The sequence below is a fragment of the Chinchilla lanigera genome, unplaced genomic scaffold (assembly GCF_000276665.1).
Source record: "Chinchilla lanigera isolate Chin_1 unplaced genomic scaffold, ChiLan1.0 scaffold00051, whole genome shotgun sequence".
Lineage (NCBI taxonomy): Eukaryota > Metazoa > Chordata > Mammalia > Rodentia > Chinchillidae > Chinchilla > Chinchilla lanigera.
In genome coordinates, this window is record NW_004955452.1 from 11363268 (window position 1) to 11385864 (window position 22597).

The 22597-nt window shown below is 49.4% G+C and overlaps 1 protein-coding gene across 1 annotated transcript in view; it reads right to left on the reverse strand.

Moving 5' to 3' along the window:
- Nucleotides 1-14146, reverse strand: part of Trim62 (tripartite motif containing 62) — a 29413-nt gene extending 15267 nt beyond the window's left edge. The window contains exons 1-2 of the mRNA XM_005395108.2: nt 13717-14146; nt 491-586 (exon numbers count right to left, since the gene is read on the reverse strand). Coding sequence (XP_005395165.1) covers nt 491-586; nt 13717-14124 — 504 coding nt within the window. The 5' untranslated portion in view covers nt 14125-14146. The remainder of the gene's footprint in view (nt 1-490; nt 587-13716) is intronic.
- Nucleotides 14147-22597: the final 8451 nt, after the last annotated feature.

Genomic DNA, 22597 nt, shown 5'->3' on the forward strand with positions numbered 1-22597 from the left:
TCAGTGGCTGCAGCGTGGGCAGGATCTACGTTCTTCCTCTCTGCTTGAGAAACCCCCGTGCGAACCACTGCAGCCAGAGACTTCAGGGCTTTGCTGTTTTTTCTGGTCAATATATCTATGGCCTCAGCCCAAGAGAAGAGGGGTGAGCAGGGCTGGCTTGGAGGGGACACGCACAGGGATGGTTCCTTAAGGGTGTGTTTAATAAGGGCTAAATTCTCCCAGCCCTTCAGGATACCGGAGGCTCCTGGGAATCCCTGGTCTCATGTCAACTTTCACCCAAAGTGGCAAGGGAGGGGTGGCCCTATCCCTAATATAGACACCTGCTCTTAGTTCCCTTGAGGTGGGTCCTGCCCACTTATTTTGACAGACGCTCCACCCTTGGCCCTGCCTCCCCTCTCTTGCCCCGTTGGGCCACTAGAAGCCAGGACCCTTTCTGGACCGAGGTCCCGCCCATCTCTGCCAGCCCTTCCCCAAGCCAGGCCAGGCTCACCTTAGTCTCCGCGAGCTGTCGCTTGAGCAGCTGCAGTGCCTCAGTGTGCTCCCGCTCACTGTCCTGAAGGGCCTGAAGCTGCTCCTTCAGCTCCCTCTGGAACACACACAGGGGCGAGGCATGGGGACGCCGGCTTTCTGTGGCGATGGAAAGCCCAGCCCTGCCCGCCTCGGGTGTTATCCTGACCTCCTCCCTGCTTGGTCAGCCCCAAGACACTCCTACAGTTCAACCACCAAATTCTATAGAGTCTGTCTCCAAAATATCCCCAGAATCCGTCCCCATCTTTCATTTCAGCCTCTTCTCTGGCTGGCTTGGGAGCTTCTGGTCTCCCTGACTGGGGGCAGCCTCCACCTACACATTATCAGGGTCCTGCCCCTGCTGAGCACCGGTTCTGTGCTCAGACCTTCGACAGAAATCAAGGCTGAACCAGAGCCCACTAGCTGCACACTAACTACCCACAGTCTAAGCCCTTGCTGAGGGCTCAGCGTTGCTCTCAACCCTTTGCTTGTACTAAATCAGTGGAGCGTCTCAGCAACTCTAAGGCAGGCACTATGGTTATCCTCATTTTCAGACGGAGCAAAAGGCACAGCGAGGTCGGGCGTGGTGGTGCACGCCTGTAATCCCAGTCCTCAGGAGGCTCAGGCAGGAGGATTGCCTGGAGTTCGAGGCCAGCCTGGGCTACAAAAGGAGTTCAAGGCCAGCCTGAGCTGCACAGTGAAACCTTGTCTCAAAAAGACCAAAAAAAAAAAAAAGGCATAGAAAGGTAAAAAGCAAAACAAACAAACTGGCTTCAAACCACAGAGCCAAGCATGTAAGTGTAAAGCCAGAATGGAAACACAGACATCTGGCTCTGGAAACCATGATACCCCCCACCCCCGCCCTGAGTGCCGGGATGACAGATGTGCGCTACCCTACCCAGCTTGGAAACCATGGTTTTGAAGCCAGGTAACATGTCTTCCTTCTTACAACAGTGACACCTATAACGATCAACAACAACAAATCCCCAACAGACAAGACATTGCCATTCAAAATAAAAACAGTCTGTATTACTGATTTCTTTGTTTCAGGATCCAATATGGCGTCACAGGGCACCGCTAGTAATATTGGCCTTATTTAAAAATTGGATATTTTGTTCCTTACGGAGTTTTTGCATTACTTTTGATTGAGGAACGATTGTATTAAATATTTATGTTGACTGTGTTTTGGCACCTGCTTCAGTCCTGGGCCTCCCTCCCTCCCCGCTGGTCCCACTTCTGTCTGCACCACCTTGTCTTTTCACTCCTGCCCACCCAAAGCGGGCTTCCTCCTGTTCCTCCATCACCCTGACCTTGCCCAACCTCACGACTCTGCACTTGCTGGTTTCTCTGGCTGGCGCCTTTCTCTGTCATACTGTCATGGTGACTCCTTTGTATCATTCACTGAACTCAGACGCCACCTCTTCAGAGTCTTGTCTGACCAGCCCATGGTCACCTCCGTCACACTCCTGGTGTCACGGTCTTCACAGCCCCTCCCACTGCCTGCGATGACCTGAAGCGTTCCCTTGCCTGCATGTTTACTGCTCATCCCACTCACTGGACTGCGAGCTTCACGTAGGCAGGAATCTCATCTGGCTGGTTCCCTGCTGCTTCCCTAGTGCCCCAAACGGTGCATAACATATGGCAGGGCCTCAATCATTATTTGTCAAATAAATGAATGGGATGCGGTGGGTGTTCCCCAGCACAGGGCCCAGCTGTCTGCACTTACTGAGCTGCAGCCATTGGATCCTAGCCAGTTGTCCTCCTGTCTGTCCCTCCTCCCTCCCCATATTAGCACATGAGTCCTCTCGGGGGGTCCCTACTTCTCCCTCCTTCTAGGTCCTATACCCAGCAGCCACCTGGCGCTGAGCTGGGGCTCCAGGAAGTCTGCCAGGTGAATGAATTGCCATGGAAACAGCCTCTGAGCAGGGGTTGAAGTCCCCAACCAGCTTGGGCTGAGCGGTCCCAGGGAAGCTGAGTTATGGATTTATTTTCCCTTCCCTCCCACTCATTTGTCTTAGCAGACCACAGAGGATCCTCAGCAAACATCTGGTTCAACTAATTTAACAGACCGGCAACATGGGAAAATTGTCATGATAACATGGAAAGAATGCAGAAAACAAAATTATCTTTGCTTACTATCGCTTATTCATTTAATAACTATTTATTGACCAACTACTATGTACCAAGCACTGCTGAAGCACTGAGGTCTTGGCAGAGAGCAACACACATACAGTCCCTGCCCACTGGGCTCTTCCCTCAGGTTAGTTTATTTTTTATTTTTTATTTCTATTTTTATTTTTTCTGGTACTGGGAATCAAGCTCACGATCTTGCGCTTGCCAGGCAGGTGCTGTGCCACTGAGCTAAATCCCCAGCCCCTCCTCAGGTTAGTTTAGAAGACAGGCAATAAAAAAGAAAAATAATCACATTGTCAGGTGATTACCAAGATGCTCTCTGCTCTAGAAAAAAATCAAGCAGTATTGGATGAGGGGACAACTTTAGATAGGGTACTCAAGAAGGTTTCTTGGAGGTAACACAAAAGATGACAGCTGGGGAATGAGGAGGAGCTACCCATGAAATCAGGGGTAAGATATTAAAATGAGAGCTGCATGTTTTATGAGAGAAGAGTGCTTGCACAGACATAATGGCTGGAACTCCAGCAGCCACCTCAGGCCATGAGGCAACTATAAAGATGGAAGTCATAAACTCAAACCAGAAGAGCAGAAGGAAGAAGAAATCTGGATTTCCAAGGACTGTGGGGCAGCTATACCAGCCCTGGACACAGTGATGTATAGGAAGCTGGTTCTCCAAGGGGAAAAGAAAACGGACAAAAAAGAGAGGGAGAGACGGAGTGAGTCAGAGAGAGGGGCAGGGGGAGGAAGTGAAAGAGGGAGAGAGGAAGATGGATATGGGGAGAGATAGGTCCCTGTACAGTCCTGCCACCAAAGCAGTTCTTCAGCACTTCTGAGAAACAGCCACAGAGGCCATGTTCCTTGCATCGTTCAGACCCTGTGGACAAATTCCTCCCTGACGCTGGAGTCGGGAACACAGAGAGCTGGCCTGCCCCTATCTCCCGGACCAGGAGCAACACAACACGCATTCACATTCTGCAGCCTGTATGTGCCCAGGCCTCCTCCGGCCCTGCGCGTGCTGTGTCAGCAATGGGGAGAGGGAGTCAGACAGGGACGCAGACACCCCAGTGAACCCTGGGATGGTGTCAGGCCCTGCCCCTCCTCACTGAAGAGCGACGCTGCCCACCTCAGTGAAGGGCACACGCCCACACCATCCCAGCCTGACACCTGGGAGTCATGCTTGACGGACCTGCCACCCCCAAACCGGCCCCACTGGCCACCAGGTTTGCTCTGGAATCGTTCCCTCCTCTCCACACCGACTGCCCCCTTTTCATTGCTTCTGTTTGGGACTGGGCCCCCAGGCTTTCCTCACCCAGCTCCCCACCTCTGAACTCTCCTTGCTGCCCCAAGAGCTCACACGGCAGGGTGACACATTCGTCCATGCTGTTCTCAACCCCTGTGCGTCTCAGCAGGAATTCCGCTGTGTCTGGGAATAAGGGCGTGAGGCCTTAGGACAGCAGTCAAAGCCTTTCCCAGCAGCCCCAACCTTCCCCAGCCTTACCTGTTGGTCCAGACCTGTGTTATCCCACAAAGTAGGCAGCAATGAAGTAGAATGAAATAAAGTTGAAAATTTAGTCCCTTCATTGCACTGGCCTCATTTCAAGAGCTCAATAGCCACATGGGACTAGTGGCCACCGTGTCACAGAGGGGACAGACAACTTCCCAGTGCTCCAGAAAGTTCTCTGGGACAGCACAGAGCATCTTGCACTGGTCTCCGCCAGGCCTTTGCACACGCAGTGCCCTCTGTATAGCAGACTCATGCGTACCTTTTCCCCCCAGCTTCAGGATTTACACTCATCTCTTATGACCCAGGCCAACCCCCCCCACTGCCCCCACCAATCCATATCCCCAACTCCTTAAACTGTTGTCAGACACTGTTTGGCACATACAAGGCCCTGTCCCCGGCACCCTTCTGTACACACCGCGTTTTAGCTGTAAGGTTACCTGTTGATCTCCCCCACTTTCCTGTGGGCTTCTGAGGGCAGGACCCATTCTCAGTGCCAAGGACAAGGAGAAGGCTTGGCACAGACCTGCCTGCAGCTTTTGTAGGAAGAAGCTGCCTTGAGAGAAGGCTGGGCTGGGTCTGAGCTCCCCTCTGAAAGGGTGAGAGGGGAGAGGACCCTCCAAAGGCGGCGCTCCCCAGGGGGCTCACGTGACTCAGGAAAACTGAACCCTCCAGCCCGCAGGGCAAGCATCTGAGCTCCATGTCACCCCCACCCCACAGGTGTCCTGTAAGCCTGGACTCAGATAGACCTTCGGAGGCTGGCTCTGCCACCTACCCATTAGCTGCGTGTCCATTAGCCCAGGAGGTCACCTAGCCAGTCTGTGCCACAGTCCCTCATCTGCAAAATGGGTGGTGATGCCTCATAGGGGTGGAAGGGTGAAATGAGATAACAGCAGGAAATGCCCAGCCTCCTGGGGCACAGAGCCTGGCAGCACACCCTGGGTGCTTTAGGACATGGAGTGGTCCCTGTGTCCCATGTGAGGATCCTCAGTCACTTTTTCATGTCCTTGCTCCGCGCTGTGTCCAGGTGGCCCTCCCTGCCTTCTCGGACGGCAAGAGGAGGAAGGGGCGGAGGGACCATCTGGCCTCGCTCTTATAATTGCCAGCACAGGAAACAGAAGTCCAAGGAGAGGGACCGACTGGCCCACGGCCATACAGATTGTCAGTAGAGAATAAACTGGAACGTTTACTCCCAGCTGACAGCTCAGACAGGAAATGGGAACCTGTTGACAAATTCCCAAGAGTCAGAACCAACCCAGAGGAAAGATACTGTGACCCTGACCACAGCAGAGGCTCGGGCCCAGAGGGGCTGGAGGTGGGTGTGGCTCAGGTTTGAATTTCACAGTCATCTCATCACCTACTTCTCACTATTAGGTGAGGATTTTCCCGGAGAAATTGAGGATCAGAAAGGCTGCACAGCTTTCCTAAGCTCACACAGTGAGCACAAAGCAGGCGAGCTTCTGAGTGACTCCCCAAATCCGGCTTTGAAACCTCTTGGTCTTTGTTCCTCTAATTCAACTCAATACAGCAATAACTTTGGAGCACACACCGTGTCAGGTTTTGTGCTGGCTACTCTCAGGTTGGGGACGTGGTTCCTGCCCTAAAGAGTTTGCAGGTCACTGTAGAGGTAGAAATTCAAATGGGTGAATCTCAAGGGAGAAATGGGTACACACAGAGGCCCGCCTAGGATCCCGTGCAGCTGTTACCACTTAGATGTGTTTGCCACACCCTCTCCCTACCCGTAAAGTGGGGCTGCAACAGCACCTGGGCTGTCGAGCGCTGTTCCACTAAATGTCTTAATTCCTGACTTCACATGATGCACTGGGTGAGTCAGTTAATCTAAGTTGTCATCATTATCATCATAATTATATACGTAACAGGGCTGCCAAACTGGGGAGCTTCCAGGACAGAGCTTGTTTCTGGAAGGAGTGGGAGGATGGGTGACAGCGCTCCTTCCAGAAGAGAAGAGAAGGCTGGTTAGGCAGGGACGAGCTTAGTGTGTGCAGGGAGTGGGGGCAGTCAGGCCTGGCTGAGCCAGGTATGTGGCGGGTGGGTGGAGCCTCAAGGTGGAAAGGCCGGCTTGGGCTAGCTGGGCTCGGGGAGGGAGGGCTGGCAGGGGCCCATCAGAGGTGGGGCAGGGAAGGCTAAGGGGTCTGCAGAGGAACACACCTGTGGTAGACGGGGCACAGTCACACAAATCCATCAGTTGCCAGGCTCTGGGACTCCCATTGGCTTGGAGAGGCCAGAATTGAGGCAGCAACTAGTAGCAGAAGCACAGCAAGCCAGTACTCAAATGGCCCAAAGGCCAAGGCTGGGACTCCCGCGCTACCAGCTCAGGACACAAAGCCACAGTAGAAACCATTTCTCCTCTGGCTTCAGGGACCTCTCCTCTCCGTGGAGACAGCACAAACTTTGGAGTCAGCAATCTTGGGTTTGAATCCTGGCTCTATGACTGAACAAATCACTTCTTCCTCTCCCAGGGTCTACCTGGGAGATCCCTACTAGGAAAATACAGGCAAGAGCCCTCCCAGGGTTGTGATGAGGACTCCTGAGATACCACCGTGAAAGGACCCAGTATGGTGGCACACAGGAGGTACTTGGGGCCTCCCCTCTCCTCCGCACCTGGTCACACTGCTCTCTCTTCCCCTCTCCCACCCAAGCATGCCAGAAATCTTCCCGTGGCAAAGGAGATTTGCTTCCCTCCTTCTTACCCCCAGTCCCTCATCCTTATGCAGAGGTCCTGATGCTCCCGATGCTCCTAAAAGACATGAGATCTTCTCTGGTTTCTGTACCTCTAAGGCCAATCCTCACCTGTGCCCTTTAACGCCACACAGCCCCAGACAACACCTAGCTGCTCCCCTGCTCCAGGGACTCCACAGCCTACTGAGCCACCCCCCTACCCCAGGGTGCAGGCCCAACAGGTCATGCCCTGTAGTTCATACCTGCTATTAGTAACCCTGCATCTTCAGGACCAGCCACGAGCTCCTAGAGTGTGCGCATGCGTGTCCATGCGCATGTTCAAGGGCCTTCCTGAACTGGGTAAGCCTCTCTGTTTCATTCTTTTCTCCTTTTAAAAAATTTTTTATTTTAGAGACAAGAAAAAAAAAGATAAATGTAACAGTGAAACTGAGTTTCAAAATGGGCTACTAGGGCAGTTACATTGCCTACTGTGTTCCTAGTAGTTATTCAGAGTAGAAGATTTAGACACAGTATCTTGTCTACACCATATTAGCACAAAATTTTCTTTTTAATGAACTATGAGAAACTAGCTGTGTAACAATCTTAACTATCTTGTGTATACATATATTTTCTCCTATTTTCCTTCCTTCCTTTCCCCTTTCCCCATCACAGGTTATCTTTTTTTTTGAACAGTTTCTTCCCAATTCACAATATCTATTGTATCTTTCAGGTCTTATTTACTTGTTCATTTTCTCACCGTAGTGAGACAATACGATATGTACACAGATGGGTCTGGTTTATTTCGCTTATGAGTATGGTCTCAAGTTGCATCCATTTACCTATAAAAGACTCCATTTTATCCTTCTTTATGGGTCTGCTTCACTCTTACCTTCCCCCCAACCTCCTCTCCATCCACAGCAACCCATCTGAACTTGTGCTCACACCACCAGGCCAGGCCCTGGTCAGACTGATAACCCAAGTGCAAGCTCCAGCTTCACTGACAAGTAGCGGCTGTGTGGTCTTAGACACAGGTTTTGAACTTCACTTTCCTCATTTGTAAAATGGTTGCAATGAGACGCACCTTATACGGTGGCTGTGAGGATTAAATGAGAAAGATGGAGATAGAGGAGATAGGAAAGACAGACAGTCAGTGGGACAGAGAGAGCGAGCACCTATTTGCCAAAGGACTGGATGTTGTCATTGCACTGTCTGAACCAGGCCTTGCTGGCTGTGGACAGCTTGGCCCTCTGCCCACAACCCTCTCAACCTCAGCTCCCTGGCTGGAAGCACACACATGTCCTTCAGGACTCTGCCCACCTGAACAAGCCTCAGTTTCAGCCACCTATAGGTTCCGAGGCCTATCTCCCAGAACCAAGGCAGGGCAAGGTCTCCTGCCGCTGTTCTGGACCTGACATAGCACTGGCCCTCAGGAGGCACAGGAGCCCTCAGTAGTGATGGAAGAAATGACCAAATGAATCTCTGAATCCAAGATGGAACCTGCCTGCAAATCCTCCACACCCACCCTCAGGGTCTAGTCAGAGCTCAAGGTCAAGACAGCTAATGATGCTTCTGAAGCAGCCAGACTGAGTGGGACGTGAGCTCTAGTCCCTCCTTGGCAAGCCAGTTTCCCCACCTACAAAGTGGGGGAGGCTGGCCCTGATGGTTTCTGCGGCCCCTGCTCATGCAGAGGCTCCCTGGGGTGGGTGAGAGTGCTAGAGAGGAACAGGAGTTCTGGGTCAAAGCCAGGCTGGACCCCAGCCTTCCTCCTACTGGAGTGAGATCTCAGCCAAGTTCCAGAATCTCTTGGCCTCAGAGTCTTCCTCTGGGGAATGGCGCTGATCCTTGTTCTATTCAGGGTGCAGGAAAAGGAAAAAGGACCGTTGTGAGGATGAAGGGCCCCTAACACAGTACCTCTGGCATATAGTAAGCGCTCAAAACACTTTATTTTTCAGAGTTGTTATTCTGTTGTCATTTTTGGTCACCAGATCCTTTTATTTCTATAAAACAAGCATTTTGCAGTCCCCAACTTCAACCCTAAGTATCTCTATGGTGGCCTGTGCTCAGCCTGGCTGAGCTGTCCTATGTGGCTGCCCAGATGCCTACGAAGAGGGAGATAGATATCCACAGCCAGGCCTGGCTTTGACCCCAAGCCAACCTTGCCCATGGTGGCTGTGGTTACACATAAACTCTGCCCTCTTTTGGGAAAGACAGCAGAGGCCACTGCCCCGGGACATAGATAACCCTGCTGCCCTGTTTAAGTACCAGAATAAGTACCTCAGCACCTGGCATTTCTTGGGACGGGCAGCAACTTTCTCTCCCTTTCTACACAGAAAGCAGGCATTCTGTTCTTCCTTCCAGTTCTCAGACTAGAGAATGGACACAGAGGAGGCCAGGCCCTCCACTCTGCTGGAGGGAGCCAGAGCCAAGACCTGAACTCTGTCCCCAGCCTGCTTTTTCCTTATGGGGCTGCCCTGGCTGCTCCGGCTCACTGTGCCCAGCTTGTGAGGGCTCCCATTCAGGACCTATCTGCTGGCATGAAGGAGGCTTTGGGAAAGCTCCAGTGGTCACATGAGCCCTGGAGGGGGTGGCTGAGATGAACTGGATCCCTTCTCTGGGGGTTAGGAACCTGAGATGGCCAGAGCCGGATGCCACGCCTGACCGGGATGACATTCTAGCCACTTACCCTTCAGGCGTCAGCTGGCATAACAGACTGGCCCGTAGTCTGGTCCTGTGCTGAGTACTCCAATACAGAGTCAGGTAGGGAGGGTGGAGATAATTTTCTAGTCCTCAGAAGCAGGGCAGAGGTATATGTGACCCAGCTAGCCTGCCCTCAATTCTAACCCTGCCATTTACCAGCTCGGTGGCCAAACAAGTTACCACATTCCCCTGAGCCTGTTTCCTCATCTACAAAAGGAGTAAGTAACGACACTACCCAGGAATAGTGCTGTGAAGATTAAATGAGGTAATCCAAGAAAAACTCTTAGCGTAGTCCCAGGCTCAATGAGTACTGGTTGAGAAGCCCCAAACCCCTTCAGAGATGAGTCCTCTCTCTCCCCTTTGCTCTGTGCTCCCCAAAGTAGGCTTCTTCCAGGTGTTTAGCATGGGTTAAAAAAAAGATGTCAATACACATACATGCCATGAAAATTACGTACAACTATATATTTCTTATAGTCATGTTTATCCATGAAGTGGACCTGGGGGGATTTTAACTTTTATACTGTATTACTCTACGGCCTGTGTTATTTAAAAACCACTTCAGGGCTACTGTGCCACATCCAGTACTAGGCACTTTTGATCAAGACTTCCTAGCCCTTACCATATCCTTCCCAGGAGTATCATATTCTCCCTATGTTACGGATGACAATCGGAGGCTTAGAGATGTGAAGTGACTTGGCCAAGGACATGAAGCATGCCAGGAGCTGACCCCTGCAGTGTGGAGTACAAAGCAATTATGCATGGCAGATCAAGGAAGAAAAAAGTGCCCAGAAAGGGTGGCATTTTAGCTGAACCCAGAAGGCTAAGTGGAACTTCTCTAGGCCAGCTTTCCTGAAAGGGGTGGATTCTGACTGCCAGCAGGCATTTTTAATGTTTGGAGACATTTTTGGTTATCATAACTTGCGGGGAGGGGTTGCTACTGGAGTGTGATAGGTAGAGCCTAGGGTGCTGCTGAACTCCCCACAATGCACAAGGAAGCCCTGCACAACAAAGAATTACCACGCCCCAAAAGTCATTAGTACTGAGAATGACATTTAAGTGTCATTTACTGGGAGCCTCTATGTGCCAGTTCAGCCCCCACTTCTTACAGACATTGTCTCATTTAAAATCCTAACCCCGTTACTTCTGTGCTGTCCATGAAGAACTTGCGGTTCAGCGATGGCAAGTCACTTTCCTAACATCACACAGCCAGTAAATGGTACAGCCAGGATGGATGGCATTGTCTGCACACAAGGTCAGAGATTTTCACTCTGCTGCCTCCAGGATTTAGAATAAATGTAAAAGCTCCACGCCAACTGCTAGGTAGGGTGTCTGGAGACTCCCGCCACGTGCAGGCCTCGCTTCCTCTGGATTCAAGGACTTGGGTATGTCTCCCACCCTTCTCTCTCTACCATTTCCCCATCTGTCAAGTGAACAGATGATCTCCAAGGCTCTGCCAGCTCTGAGTCTGTCATTCTCCAGGAGAGGGGCCTTGGCTCAGGCTCCAGGAGCTGCCAGCTGTGGGGGAAGGGAGGAGGTGGGAGGGGTGAGCACAGCTTCATTCCCAGTGCATACATAAATAGCTAATGAGACAGCTTTTCTACTAGGAAGGCAAAGCGGTGTGGTGGAGAGTGGCTTGAACCTTGCCCAGGAGCATACCTTTCTTGGGGGGAGGCAGGTTTGCCTGTCACCACCTGGCCAAGGCCAAAGGGATACCAAAGTAGGCCTCCTTCTTGGGTAAGAGAGATGGTGCTGGGTTTTCACCTAGGAGGGCATGTGTACTCTCAGTGCCGGGAGGAGAAAGGACGACAATGCATGTTGTCCCTGCCCTTGCCATGTGCCAGGCACCTCAAAGAGCAGGTGCCTCTGGGTAAGAAGGAATTACACTCACCCCATTTCATAGACCCAGCATCAAGGAGCCAGTACCTAAGGCAGGTCTAGGAGCCCAGTGTGTCTGATCCCAGGATGTGTTAGAGAGAGTGGCAGTCTTGTTTTTCTTTTCATCCAAGAATGAAAAGTGTTTTAATGAAATTTGGGAAAAGCATATGTTCAATTTCTCTTGCATTGTCCAGGTCACGGAATGGAGTATAAAACCCCCAAATCAAGGGTTTTCAGGAGAACCCAAGGAGACAGGAGTACCAGGGCTTTGAAACAGAGGCTAGAAAGTCATACAGGAGGGGAAGGGGTGTGCAACAGGGTGCGTAGCAGGGGGCGGCATCTGGCCCAGGCCAGGCTGTGCTCTCTAGCCCTGGTCCTTCCCATCTGGTGGTGCAGCCATGGATTAGCCACAGCACCTCGCCACACCTCAGCTCTGTATCTGTAGAACAAAGAGGTGGGACAAAGGGTTTCACAGTCCCTTCGAACTCTCACACCCATGCTCAGTCCTGTCACAGGTCCCTTCCTCCTCCGTGTTTATGTGACTTCACAGACTGGGAGATGGGGACCCCCGAGGGGCTCTAGGAGTACAGGGCCAAGGCTGGCCTTGTGCAAACTCCCAGAGCCCCTGGTCTTTGTTCACCCTGTGATGGGACCTCCATCCTCAGGGAGACAGGTTGGAAGAGGTCAGTGGTGTTTGGGGACAAAAGGAACTGAGAGATGGCAATGATGAACACAGGCCACTTTTGGGTGGGTGGAGGCCAATGGCGATCTCCATGAGCATCTAGATACTGGCTAAGGAACAGAGAGAGACTCATGTATAGCACAGGTGAGTGGCAGTATGGGGAAAGTCATTATTTAGCTCTGATTAAGTATATTGAGGCCTGGGGAGCTAATTAACTCCCAAGTTAGTCTGCTCTATTTTAATAAAATGTCTTGAGCCAAAAAATTTCTGCTTTCAAATGCTCCACAGTCTTGGCCAGCTCCTGGCAAGACTGGTCATTGGTTCATCCAACTTCTGCTGGTGTGGATTGTAGGCTAAATCTTGCGCCAGACTATCCCTGCCCCTAATGAACTGTGTGCTAGATTGGGATCCCAAGGCCATGTACATGGGACTGCTGGATTAAAATGGTTTAGCCATATAAGCTTGGGAGTAATTTTATTAAACACGATAAAGTAGGTTTCTTTGCTACAAGATTTCTCCAAGCCTTTAGTATGGAAATACACACTGAGAATCCTGGGGGGCAGGTATAGAACATATACTATGTTCCCCAAATACAGCCGATCTTGGAACACTTTTAAAAATATACTCATTAAGAGATGGCATTTGGGAAAACGTGGTCTGCCTTTCTTTTTTTCCTTTTTTGGCTAGTGGATCTTGGAGGGCTTTTCAGGAAGGATACTGGATTTGAACAGGGCCTTGAGGATGTGTAAGAATTTGTCAGTGAAGATGGGAAGGCTTAAGGGAAACCAACTACAGTCTGAGACTGTTCCAAGGGTTGTTTCACTGAGTCCGCAAAGATCCAATGTGGTTGAGGGAGCCACGGAGGTCATCAAAAACTCCTGGAAATCTCCAGAGTTCTACCCCACAACCACCACCTCAAGTCACCTCTGGGGTTTATTCTCCAAATCTTGAATCTTCAAGTTCTATTCCCACTTTTAGCGGGCCCTTACCATGCTTTAAATCTCAAGGGGTTCTTACACTATCCGGACTCTATCCCAGTGTCAGTCTCTCCCACATCTCGATTTACCTCTTGCCACCCAAATCTGCCCTCTCAGCTGTTTGCTGGCCCTGACCTCAACTCCTCTCTTAGATTTAATCTTCACCTGCCCAGCACAAGGTTGCCGCTCACGCCCCCAGGTCGGGATGCACACCAGATGGAAGCCCCACTCCACCAGGTCCCCAAGCCCGCCAGAGATCAGCTGCTGGGTTTAGTGCACACCGCTCCTCATGGCTCCGCCCTTGACCGGATCTGGTTCGGCTCCGTCCCCAACTACGCCTCAGCCCAGTACCAGGTTCAGCTTTGATCTCTTCTGCCCGGATCTTTCCTTTCCACCTTTGACCTTCCCCCAATCAGGCACAGGCTCCCTGGACTCCAGATCAGTCCCAGACCCAGCTCGCAGCAGACTGGCCAAGGTTCCGCCCCAGACCCGCCCCCTCGCCGCGGCCCCGCCCCACCTCGGGTTAAATCTGATAGGGTCTGACCCTGCCAGAGGCCCCGCCCCGTGACAATTCTGACTGGGCCCTGCCCGCGGTCCAGCCTTGACCCCACCCCCCGGCCTGGCCCGCCCCCATGTCCCGCCCCCGCCCCCGGCAGCCAGCGCACCTGCAACTCCTCGAAGGCATCGTCAATGCCGGTGACCTGGTGCTGCTCGTGTAGCGCGGGCTCGTCACAGAAGAAGCAGAGCAGCGCTCGGTCCGTGAGGCAGAAGAGCTTGACCTTGTCGTGCGCCTGGCAGGGTCGCGCGGCGCGGCGCGCGTTGAGGATGGCGTCCAGTGGGAAGGCGCTGTAGCGCTCCACGATGTTGGCCAGCTTGAGGCTGGGCGCCAGCGCGGGCTCGGCGAACGTGCGCCGGCACTCCGGGCAGTCGCGGGCGCCCTGCGCCTCCTGTCTTACCCAGTGCTCGGTGATGCAGCGGCGGCAGAAGTAGTGCTCGCAGCCCAGGCTCACCGGGTCCTGGTAGATGCTCAGGCAGATAGAGCAGAGCAGCTCGTCCTTGAGGCTGCAAGCCATGGCGCCGGGGAGGGGGCCCCGAGGGGGGGGGGCGGTGGAGCGCGCGGCGCTGTCGGGGCAGCACCCGGAGAGGGGCGCAGAGACACGGGCAGCAACTACCAAGAAAGGAAGCGGTTGCTGTCCGGGAGAGGGATAAGGTGAGCTCCAGGTGCAAGGCAGAGACTACGCAGGATGCGAGCCCGGGAGGGCGGTTTCCAGGCAGTGGGTAGCCGAAGGTGATGGGTGCTGGAGAAAAGAGGCAGAGGGTGTCTGAGGAAGGAGGTTCCAGGCGAGGGCGTCCTAGGGAACCGGACGGTCCGAAGGGATGGCTGCCTGGCAGGGAGGACATTCAGGTGGGGGACGGAGGCCTTGGGGTGCTAAAATCCCGGGACGGGGGCCGGTGGGGGAGGGGGCAAAGCTGGGGTTGGAGAATTCTAGTGTGGAGGGAAGCCAGGCCGAGCCGCACCGCGGTGTATCCCGCAAAGCAGAGGAAGGGTGCCAGCCCACTCAGCTGCCCGATTGCAGCCACAAGCCCCGGCGCGGCACGACCCCTTACCCCTGCCGGCTCGGCGGCCACCGCTTGGGTCCAGCGCAGCCTCTCAACCCGGAACCACCCGAGCCGAGCTGCCGGCGGCCGCTGCTCCCTCCCCGCCTCTGCGGGCAGGATCCGGGCGGCTCCACCCCCGCAGCGGGCGGGAGGGGGCGGGGCCTCGAGACTCGGGACCCAGCCCCGCCCCCACCATCCTCTGGCTGCGGGGAAGCGCAACCCAGCTGGTCCTTCAGGGTCTGCGCAGCAGCCGGGTCTCGCTTAGGGGCTCCCCGGCAGGGCGCGAGCAGTAGGGCAGCTGGTTTGAGAGGACAACGAATAAGCAAGGACACCTTTCTGGATCATTAGTATAAAGATTTGGGGAAAATAATGTTTTGCATTAAAACAAGAATATGTTGTGTAATCTGCTTATAGTACATTTAACGATGAAACTCGAGAAATGCCATTTGCTTAGAGCGCTTTGAGGGACCTCACAATACTAAGTCCTGATGTCCTTCCACTTTGCATTGTTAAGGAGGGCTTGGGGGAGAAGTTTGGAGAGCCCTGGCTGATGTTCGATCCAAGGGTTCCCTCTATACAGCATTCTTTCTGCAGGGCTCTGTGTGTGTGTGTGTGTGTGTGTGTGTGTAAGGGGGTAGTGGAGCAGAAGGGGAGAAGAGTAATGGGAGACTTTATCTCCAGTCATTCCGTTCTGTTCGGGTGGGGTGAGGATGGGGCTTGGGTGAGGTGGAAGACATTGAGGGTCATGGTAAGGAATTTCTTGAAGATACTAAGTTTTCAAGCAGGGGAATGACCTGCCCCGATTTGGGTTTCCCTAGCCTAATATGGATGAAGGACCTAAATGCACAACTTCTACAGACTGCAGCACGGGTCATCTGTTTCCATTCATAGTCTAAGAAATAACAGCGGGATTTTGAGGGGAAGATTGACCAAGAGATATTGTTGAATGAAAGGAAAAAAATTTAAATAGAAGACCCAAATATACATAGACACATAGACATGAATACATGTAGACTTACACATATGCACAGGGATTATTTGCATAGCAAAACGTCTGCAGAACCAAATAGTAATTCTAACCTTCCTCAACTACTGGGCTGAGATTATGAGGGAGCTCTTACATTCTATAGCACCGCTTATTCCATTAATTTTATAATAAAGATACAGTTGATTCACATGATTTATAGATTCCATATTTGCAAATTCACCTACTCTTAAAATTTATTTGTAATCATCAAATCAATAATTGAGGCACTTTTGCAATTATTGGTGTGTATATATGTATGGGCAGAGAGGTGAAAACTTTGAGTGGCCCATAGGTCCCTTTCCAGCTGAGGCTGAACAAGGAGCTATGCTGCTTTTTTGTTTTGGCTTTTTTGGTGTAAACAAAAATCCTTTTGTGACCTATTTAGTGCCACATTTTCCCCCTTATTGTTGTGGGTTTTTTTTTTCTGGTTATTTTGCTATTTTAAGTAGCCACCATCTTAGTGGTAAGTGAAGCACTGGCTGGTGTTCCTAAGTGCAAGAAGGCCTCAGGGAGAAAATGTGTGTATTTGATAAGCTTTGTTCAGTACTAGAGTACTGTTAGCTGTGAGTTTAATGCTAATGAATCAACAATATACAGATGGTCTGCTTCTACTTTGGATTCAACCAACTGCATATTGAAAATATTTGAAAAAGAATTGCCTTTGTACTGAATATGAACAGACTTTTTCATGTTGTTATTGCCTAGATATTACAGTATAACAACTATTTACATAACATTTACGTTGTGTTAGATATGATAAGAACTCTAGAAATGAGTTAACATCTATGATAAGGTGCAGATACTGTGCAGTTACTGTGCCATTTTATATACAAGATTTTGTCATCTGTGGATTTTGGTGTGTACCCAGATCCCCAAGAATACTGAGGGACAGCTGTATACATTAAATAAAGTGTCTTCTAGCAGAAATGCACAGAAAACAAAGTTATGTATTTTTTTTTTTTTTTTTTTTTACAAAGTTATGTATTGATTGACTGCTGCAAATGTGGGGACTTGCAGGAACCTGACCCTGTATTTCCTCTTGGGATAATGACTCAGGATTTGCTAATTCAGTCTTTGCAGTGACTTTATAGAACATAACTACCATGAATAACGCGAGTCAACTGTATTTAAAATAGTAGTGTGTAATAGCATCCACCAACACAAGGCACCAACAGCCCCATGCCTTTCCATCCCAGGTGACACTGGCTCAGGTCCACTTGGATGGGGAGGGGCAGGAAAGTGAATATTGAGCAGCTCTCACGGGGCAGGCACTGTGGTAGGTGCTTCAAGGCACTGTTTTATTGAATCTTCACAATAGCCCCTTAGGCTTGACATTTTTCTCTCCATTTACTGATGGAAACTGCTGTTTAGAGCAGAGAAATGATCCTTCTAAAGCAAGTACATGTAAGCACCACTGGCTTCCTCACCCAGGCTGGTAGAGAAGGTTCCACATCTGTGCAGCCTGGACCGTGACCAAGTCTGGGCCGCCAGCTCCATCCTGTAGACCTTATAAATGGTCCAGCGGGGATGCTTGTCTCAGTTCTTCTCCACTATCCCAAACCTTGCCTCATCCCCTGATCCAGGGAGACACCCTGCCTCTTGTCTGTGGAGGCCTTGCCTCCTACTCCACAAAGGAAGTAGAGCCCCTCACTGGGGACTTCTTCACTTCCAATCTGCTCGAATCATCAATGTGACTATCAGTGTATCTATAGAAACACTGCAAGTCCTCTGTGAAATGAGGCAGAGTGTAAATGAAACAAACAGATAAAGTAAATGCATTTTTGTCTTATTCGTCCCCACCTCCTTCCTCTGACCTTGAAGGATGAAGCAAGCCTTCTGTTTAGAGTAGTTCCTCCACCTGGGCCTGGCCTGATTCCCGAAGGCCTCCTCTGGGACTTGACTCCTTCAATTAAGTTCCTTCCTGACTCTGAATTTTTGTCTACTGCCTCATAATTGGCTGCTTTTCTTCACCCTACAAACATGCTCAAGATCTTTCTAAAACAATACTGTAAATGCTATAGTTTTCCCCACCTTGAGCCACCATCCATTCTTGCCTTTCTCCAACCCCTAATCCAAAGAGCAAGGGAGAGAGGGTATTTATATACCACCTTGGAGTGCTGAGGCTGCTTCCCCGTGGTGATAGTTCCTTGGCTCTTATGAACTGTGATGTGTATGGCCAACTTTCTGTAGTTCTGGTGAAAAGATCCCCCAGCCAAGGTACAGATGCTGGCAGCTGGAAGTGTTGGGAGCACACTGACAGGTTTGAGGGCTGAGGGCAGGACAGTGAAAGTGTGTGTCACAGTTCTCCTTGCTCAGATACACTGGCGACCACTGTAAGCTCATGATCTGTCATTGCTTCTCCAAGGTGGTGGCTGGTCACAGATTACTAAAAGAAGAAGAAAAAAGAGATGGAAGAGGAGGAAGAAGAGGAGAGTAAGAAGATAATGATAGAAGGAGAAGTGAAACAAATCCAAGATACAGCTGACATAGTTGGTTCTTATAGTCCTCCTCCTCCTCCTCTTCCATCCATGCTAGACACCTCCCACTTCTCTTGCCAGCACAGGGGCTCCTTCCTTTGCTTGCTGCTCTACTGACATGCAGACCTCAAAATTGCCAGGGGACAGATGTAATTTTAGGCTTAGTAAAACCATTACTAAATCCTCTAGTAGAATGTTATTTCCCTACCCTCTGGAAACTAGAATCTTGAGTCCAACAGAACCAAAAGCTTTGGAAATAGGAAGCATAAATTTACCAACAGATCATCAGGAGTAAAAATGAGAGGGGCTACCCAGACCCATATATTCTGCCTGTCAGGGACCCAGCACATATATAATATTATTGGCTCAAAGTATATAAACACATGCAAAGTATATAAATACAGCATCTCAATCCCATCTTCAAGTTGATGCCTTCAGGCGGTTATTTTAATATTCTCAGCTTATGGTTGATATGCTGTGTAGTGACAGAAGCCATGGAAGAGCCATATCTCTTCAGGTTGTCTGGGTCAAATGTAATCAATCCAGCACCATGTGGGTATGTGCTCTTCTTGAGGAATGGTACCAAGTCAAGAGCTGTAGTCAGTCTCTGCTCTGACAGTTTGGATGTTTAGTAACACCCAAGTCAGCCTTAGTAACATGGAGCTTATGCTGTTAGGCCACATGTGGCCATCACGGCTGTTTGGTTTGTGGGCCAATTGTACATGCTTTGGGTAGCTAAGCAGAGATGAGCTCATTTTCACTGGATGAGTCATCTACCTACCTGGCTGTTCAGTGCCTGCTTTTCAAATGCAATTGCTGCATACTACATATCAGAGCTTGTCTTGTCTTATTTTATTCAAGATACCACATCTACCATAAGCTACAATTAAGGTCATTACTTGGCTAAATTTATGGTAGCACACAATTAGTGACTGTGACCTTACTTTGTTAGTTTTTAATTTTTGCAGTGGCCAATGTGATAAATTCAACAAGGATACCATAGGGACCTCCACCCCAGCATTCCTTAAATCTTGGAGGGTGTTACTGATCTCTCCTTTTCACCACAGAGTACAGAATTACTTCCAATTTACTATCTAGAATTGGTATATATGTGCAATTTCAGATACTTCCACTTGGCCTTCTTACATTATGAATCTTTCTTTGCAGGTTAAGAAAGCAATGTGAGATTTCTGCTACTTACCAAGTGTGATCATCCCAATTAAGTATTCAGGAATTGAAACGTATCTACAGACCCACTGGACTCACTGTGAAATGGGCTTTGGCAAAGACTCCTTTAATCATCTTACCTCCATATCCACCTATTTAAATAGGAGAACCACAGAGGCATTTTGTATCCCTTGGTATCACTGTTGGCCCAGACTCTGCACCCAAAAATACAAAAATATCTGGATATTCTTCATTTCCTGCTATACACTTACTGGTGTTGATTGAGCATAGGTTCCTCTGGGGAAAGCGTGGGAAAATCAGTTATAAATATAAGTATATATATATTACTGCATGGCTTTGTGGGAACCTCTCTTAAAAGAACCCAGTGTTTACTTCACAAAATGGACTCGGGCTCTGAAGACTAGCACAGAAAATGGGATAGTGATATTCCATTGTTCTGGTTCCCTCAGCCTTCAGCTCACATAATCTTGACCCATTTGGATTGCCGATTGATCTCACCCTTAGGAACTTCAGATTCCTGCAGGCCTCTGTGGATAAAGGACCCTGATCAGCGGTTTAACTCTGCTGCACCTTATGTAATTCCATCCACCTTTCTCTTGATGGTTGAGGGCTGCCACCTGGCCTCAGTTGTTCAGCTCCATAGCAACTTCCACAACTGTTTACCTAGCTTAGAAAGGATGGCTGAGCCACTCAATGATGCCCCCTTCACAAGCTCACTCCTTTCTGCTCCAGTCAAGAGATCAGGGTGGGAACCTGCTCAGCCAGAGGGACCTCTGTTTTTAAGCAATGAATTTCTTGTAGTGGATCTACCTCTATGACCCTTTGATGCCTTCCTCTGAGTCTGGTAGTTCATGCATTTCTTTATCATTATTCGTATCTCTTCTGTTCGGTAAGTTGTTGCCTCTTAGCACCACACCTACCCTTTTATACCATGTCGTGTAATGCTGGGGCTGGGATTCAGAAAGTCACAGTCAGCATTGCCAGTTGCTCCCTGCTCTGCCCCACCAATGAGGAGTGCAGGAGGGAGCTGACAGCTGCAGCAGGAAGAAGGGACTTGCCTTTTCCTATTGGCTTCCAGTGCCTGTGAGTGTTGCCCTAGCAACGCTTCTTCACCCTGGCATCGGCAGTGCCTTCCCTTGGCAGCAGTTGAGCCCAGTTTGCAGTTTTCCCAACACTTTGTAGCACCAGTTTCCAACACTTTGGCACTCTTCCTTAGAGTCTGAGTTTCACTTTCTTGGAACTCCTCTAAGCTTCTAAATGTAATAATGTCACCCTCTTCCCTCATTTCACCGACCTGGGCATCATATATAGTCCTGTTTTTGCCTTTTGTGTGATAACTTAGCACTCTCTTCTTACCTATTTAGTTACCTGGTCAATAGCTTTATACTTACTTAACAATAATTTACTTTAAATTCTTTGTTTAAATTAGTGCTATGGTTTCTATCTCCTGAGGGACTCTGATCCTATTTCCTCCCCCAAGTTTCAAAACACCACCCCAGCTCCAAGCATCCTGGCCAGGAGGATAAATCCAGAGACCCAAGGGAGTGCCTTTTAATCAAAAAGCTCTTCTCTCTTCTATCCCTCTTCCTTTCCCTTCCCCACTCAGCACATTCACTATTCAGTACCTATATGCTCTCTAGCTTTCTCTTGGTGCCTGTTTAAATCAGGTCTGCAATACTAGTTTAAAAAGTTCCATTTCTCCAAGCAGTGTTAGTACTTCTTTGATGCTGCTATGCTGAGACTTGGCCCTAGCGATTGGCCTAAAGACACAGAGGAGGAAGAAGGAGGTGTTGAGAGCAAGTATCATCTTGCAAGGTGTCTGCTTAGGTGAGGCCTCTGCATAGCTTCCAGCAAGGGGAGGGAACCCACAGTTCTCGAGTAAAGATGAGTGAGACATTTATGACATTTTCCTCATTAGGTCCTATCCTGTTTTTACCCCTATCTGCCCTCCAGCTACAGAAGATCAGGGGATTTAAAAAATATTGTCACAGGAGTTTTCTCTCTTTCATTCCATACCCTAGGTTAACAGTTGGCTAGTTTGAGCCTATAATTCTATTCTCTCAACAAACTCCACCAGTTCTTTCATTGCTATTCCTCCACATCCCACAGATGGTGGAAAGATGCATAAACCACAGTATCCACTGATGCTTATATCCTAGTTCCCAGTTCACCACAGATAAATCCTTATAATAGGGCTTCTACAACATGTTAAGGACAGCTGACAAGGAGATCTTGATGCCACAGGCAACAAGTTACCCAATTTTAAGGATCTGATTTCTAATACCACTTCTTCCACAAACTGTCTTAGCTTAGGAGGCCAGAAACAGACTCTGAGACAAAGGCTTCAGTTAAATTAGCTTATTTGGAGGTTCTGGTTACATTGGTAGGAATGTGGGAAGTGGGAAAGGAAAGGAAGGCATCCAATAAGAACATACTATTAGCCAGCTATCGTAGTTATGAAAGCACACTCCAGCAGGGAAACACTGGGGAAAGATGTCAAATATGCCTTGGAAATAACAATCTGCGGGGTAAGGAAGCTGGATAGTTACATACCAACACTCATAGGAACTGGTTCAGGGTGATGTTTAACAGGTGGCAGGAAGATCCAAAAGACAGGAATGGGAAACAACAGTAACTGCAGCAACTTGGATCCACAGCTGAGCCACATGATCCTTTCCTTAAGTGCAGGTTCCTGAGAAGGGGAACTCTGTGAAGGGTTCCCAGCACTTCCCTGCAACTTCCTGTGAATCTACAGTTGTTTCAAAATAAAAGATTAGAAGATAGGATGACCAAGAAAATAAATTATATAGAAATGCATTCAACTATATATTACATGGAAATTAGATATATTTTAATTGATATATAAAACACAAAATCACACATATTAATGGTGTACCATATGATATTTTGATACAAGTATACATATATAATATTTAAATTATATATTGTACATGATATATATTAAATGTATATTATATTAAATAAATACATATTTAAATGCAGGTGCCTGGGTTTGCTTTCAGTGAGTATGGAGTATTATAAAGAAGATAGAAGCCCCTCTCATCTCTCACTCAAATACATACCCTAAATACTAGCTATATGATAATAAATACATTTTTAAATATAAGGCTGAACTCAAAAGTTGTAGGTAGAGGAGAGCCACCTGGGAGCAATATAATCACAGCGGGATTACTGTGGGTGTGAAATTATATTTGCATCAACTATATCATGATAGTAACTGGCTGGAGGGAAGCC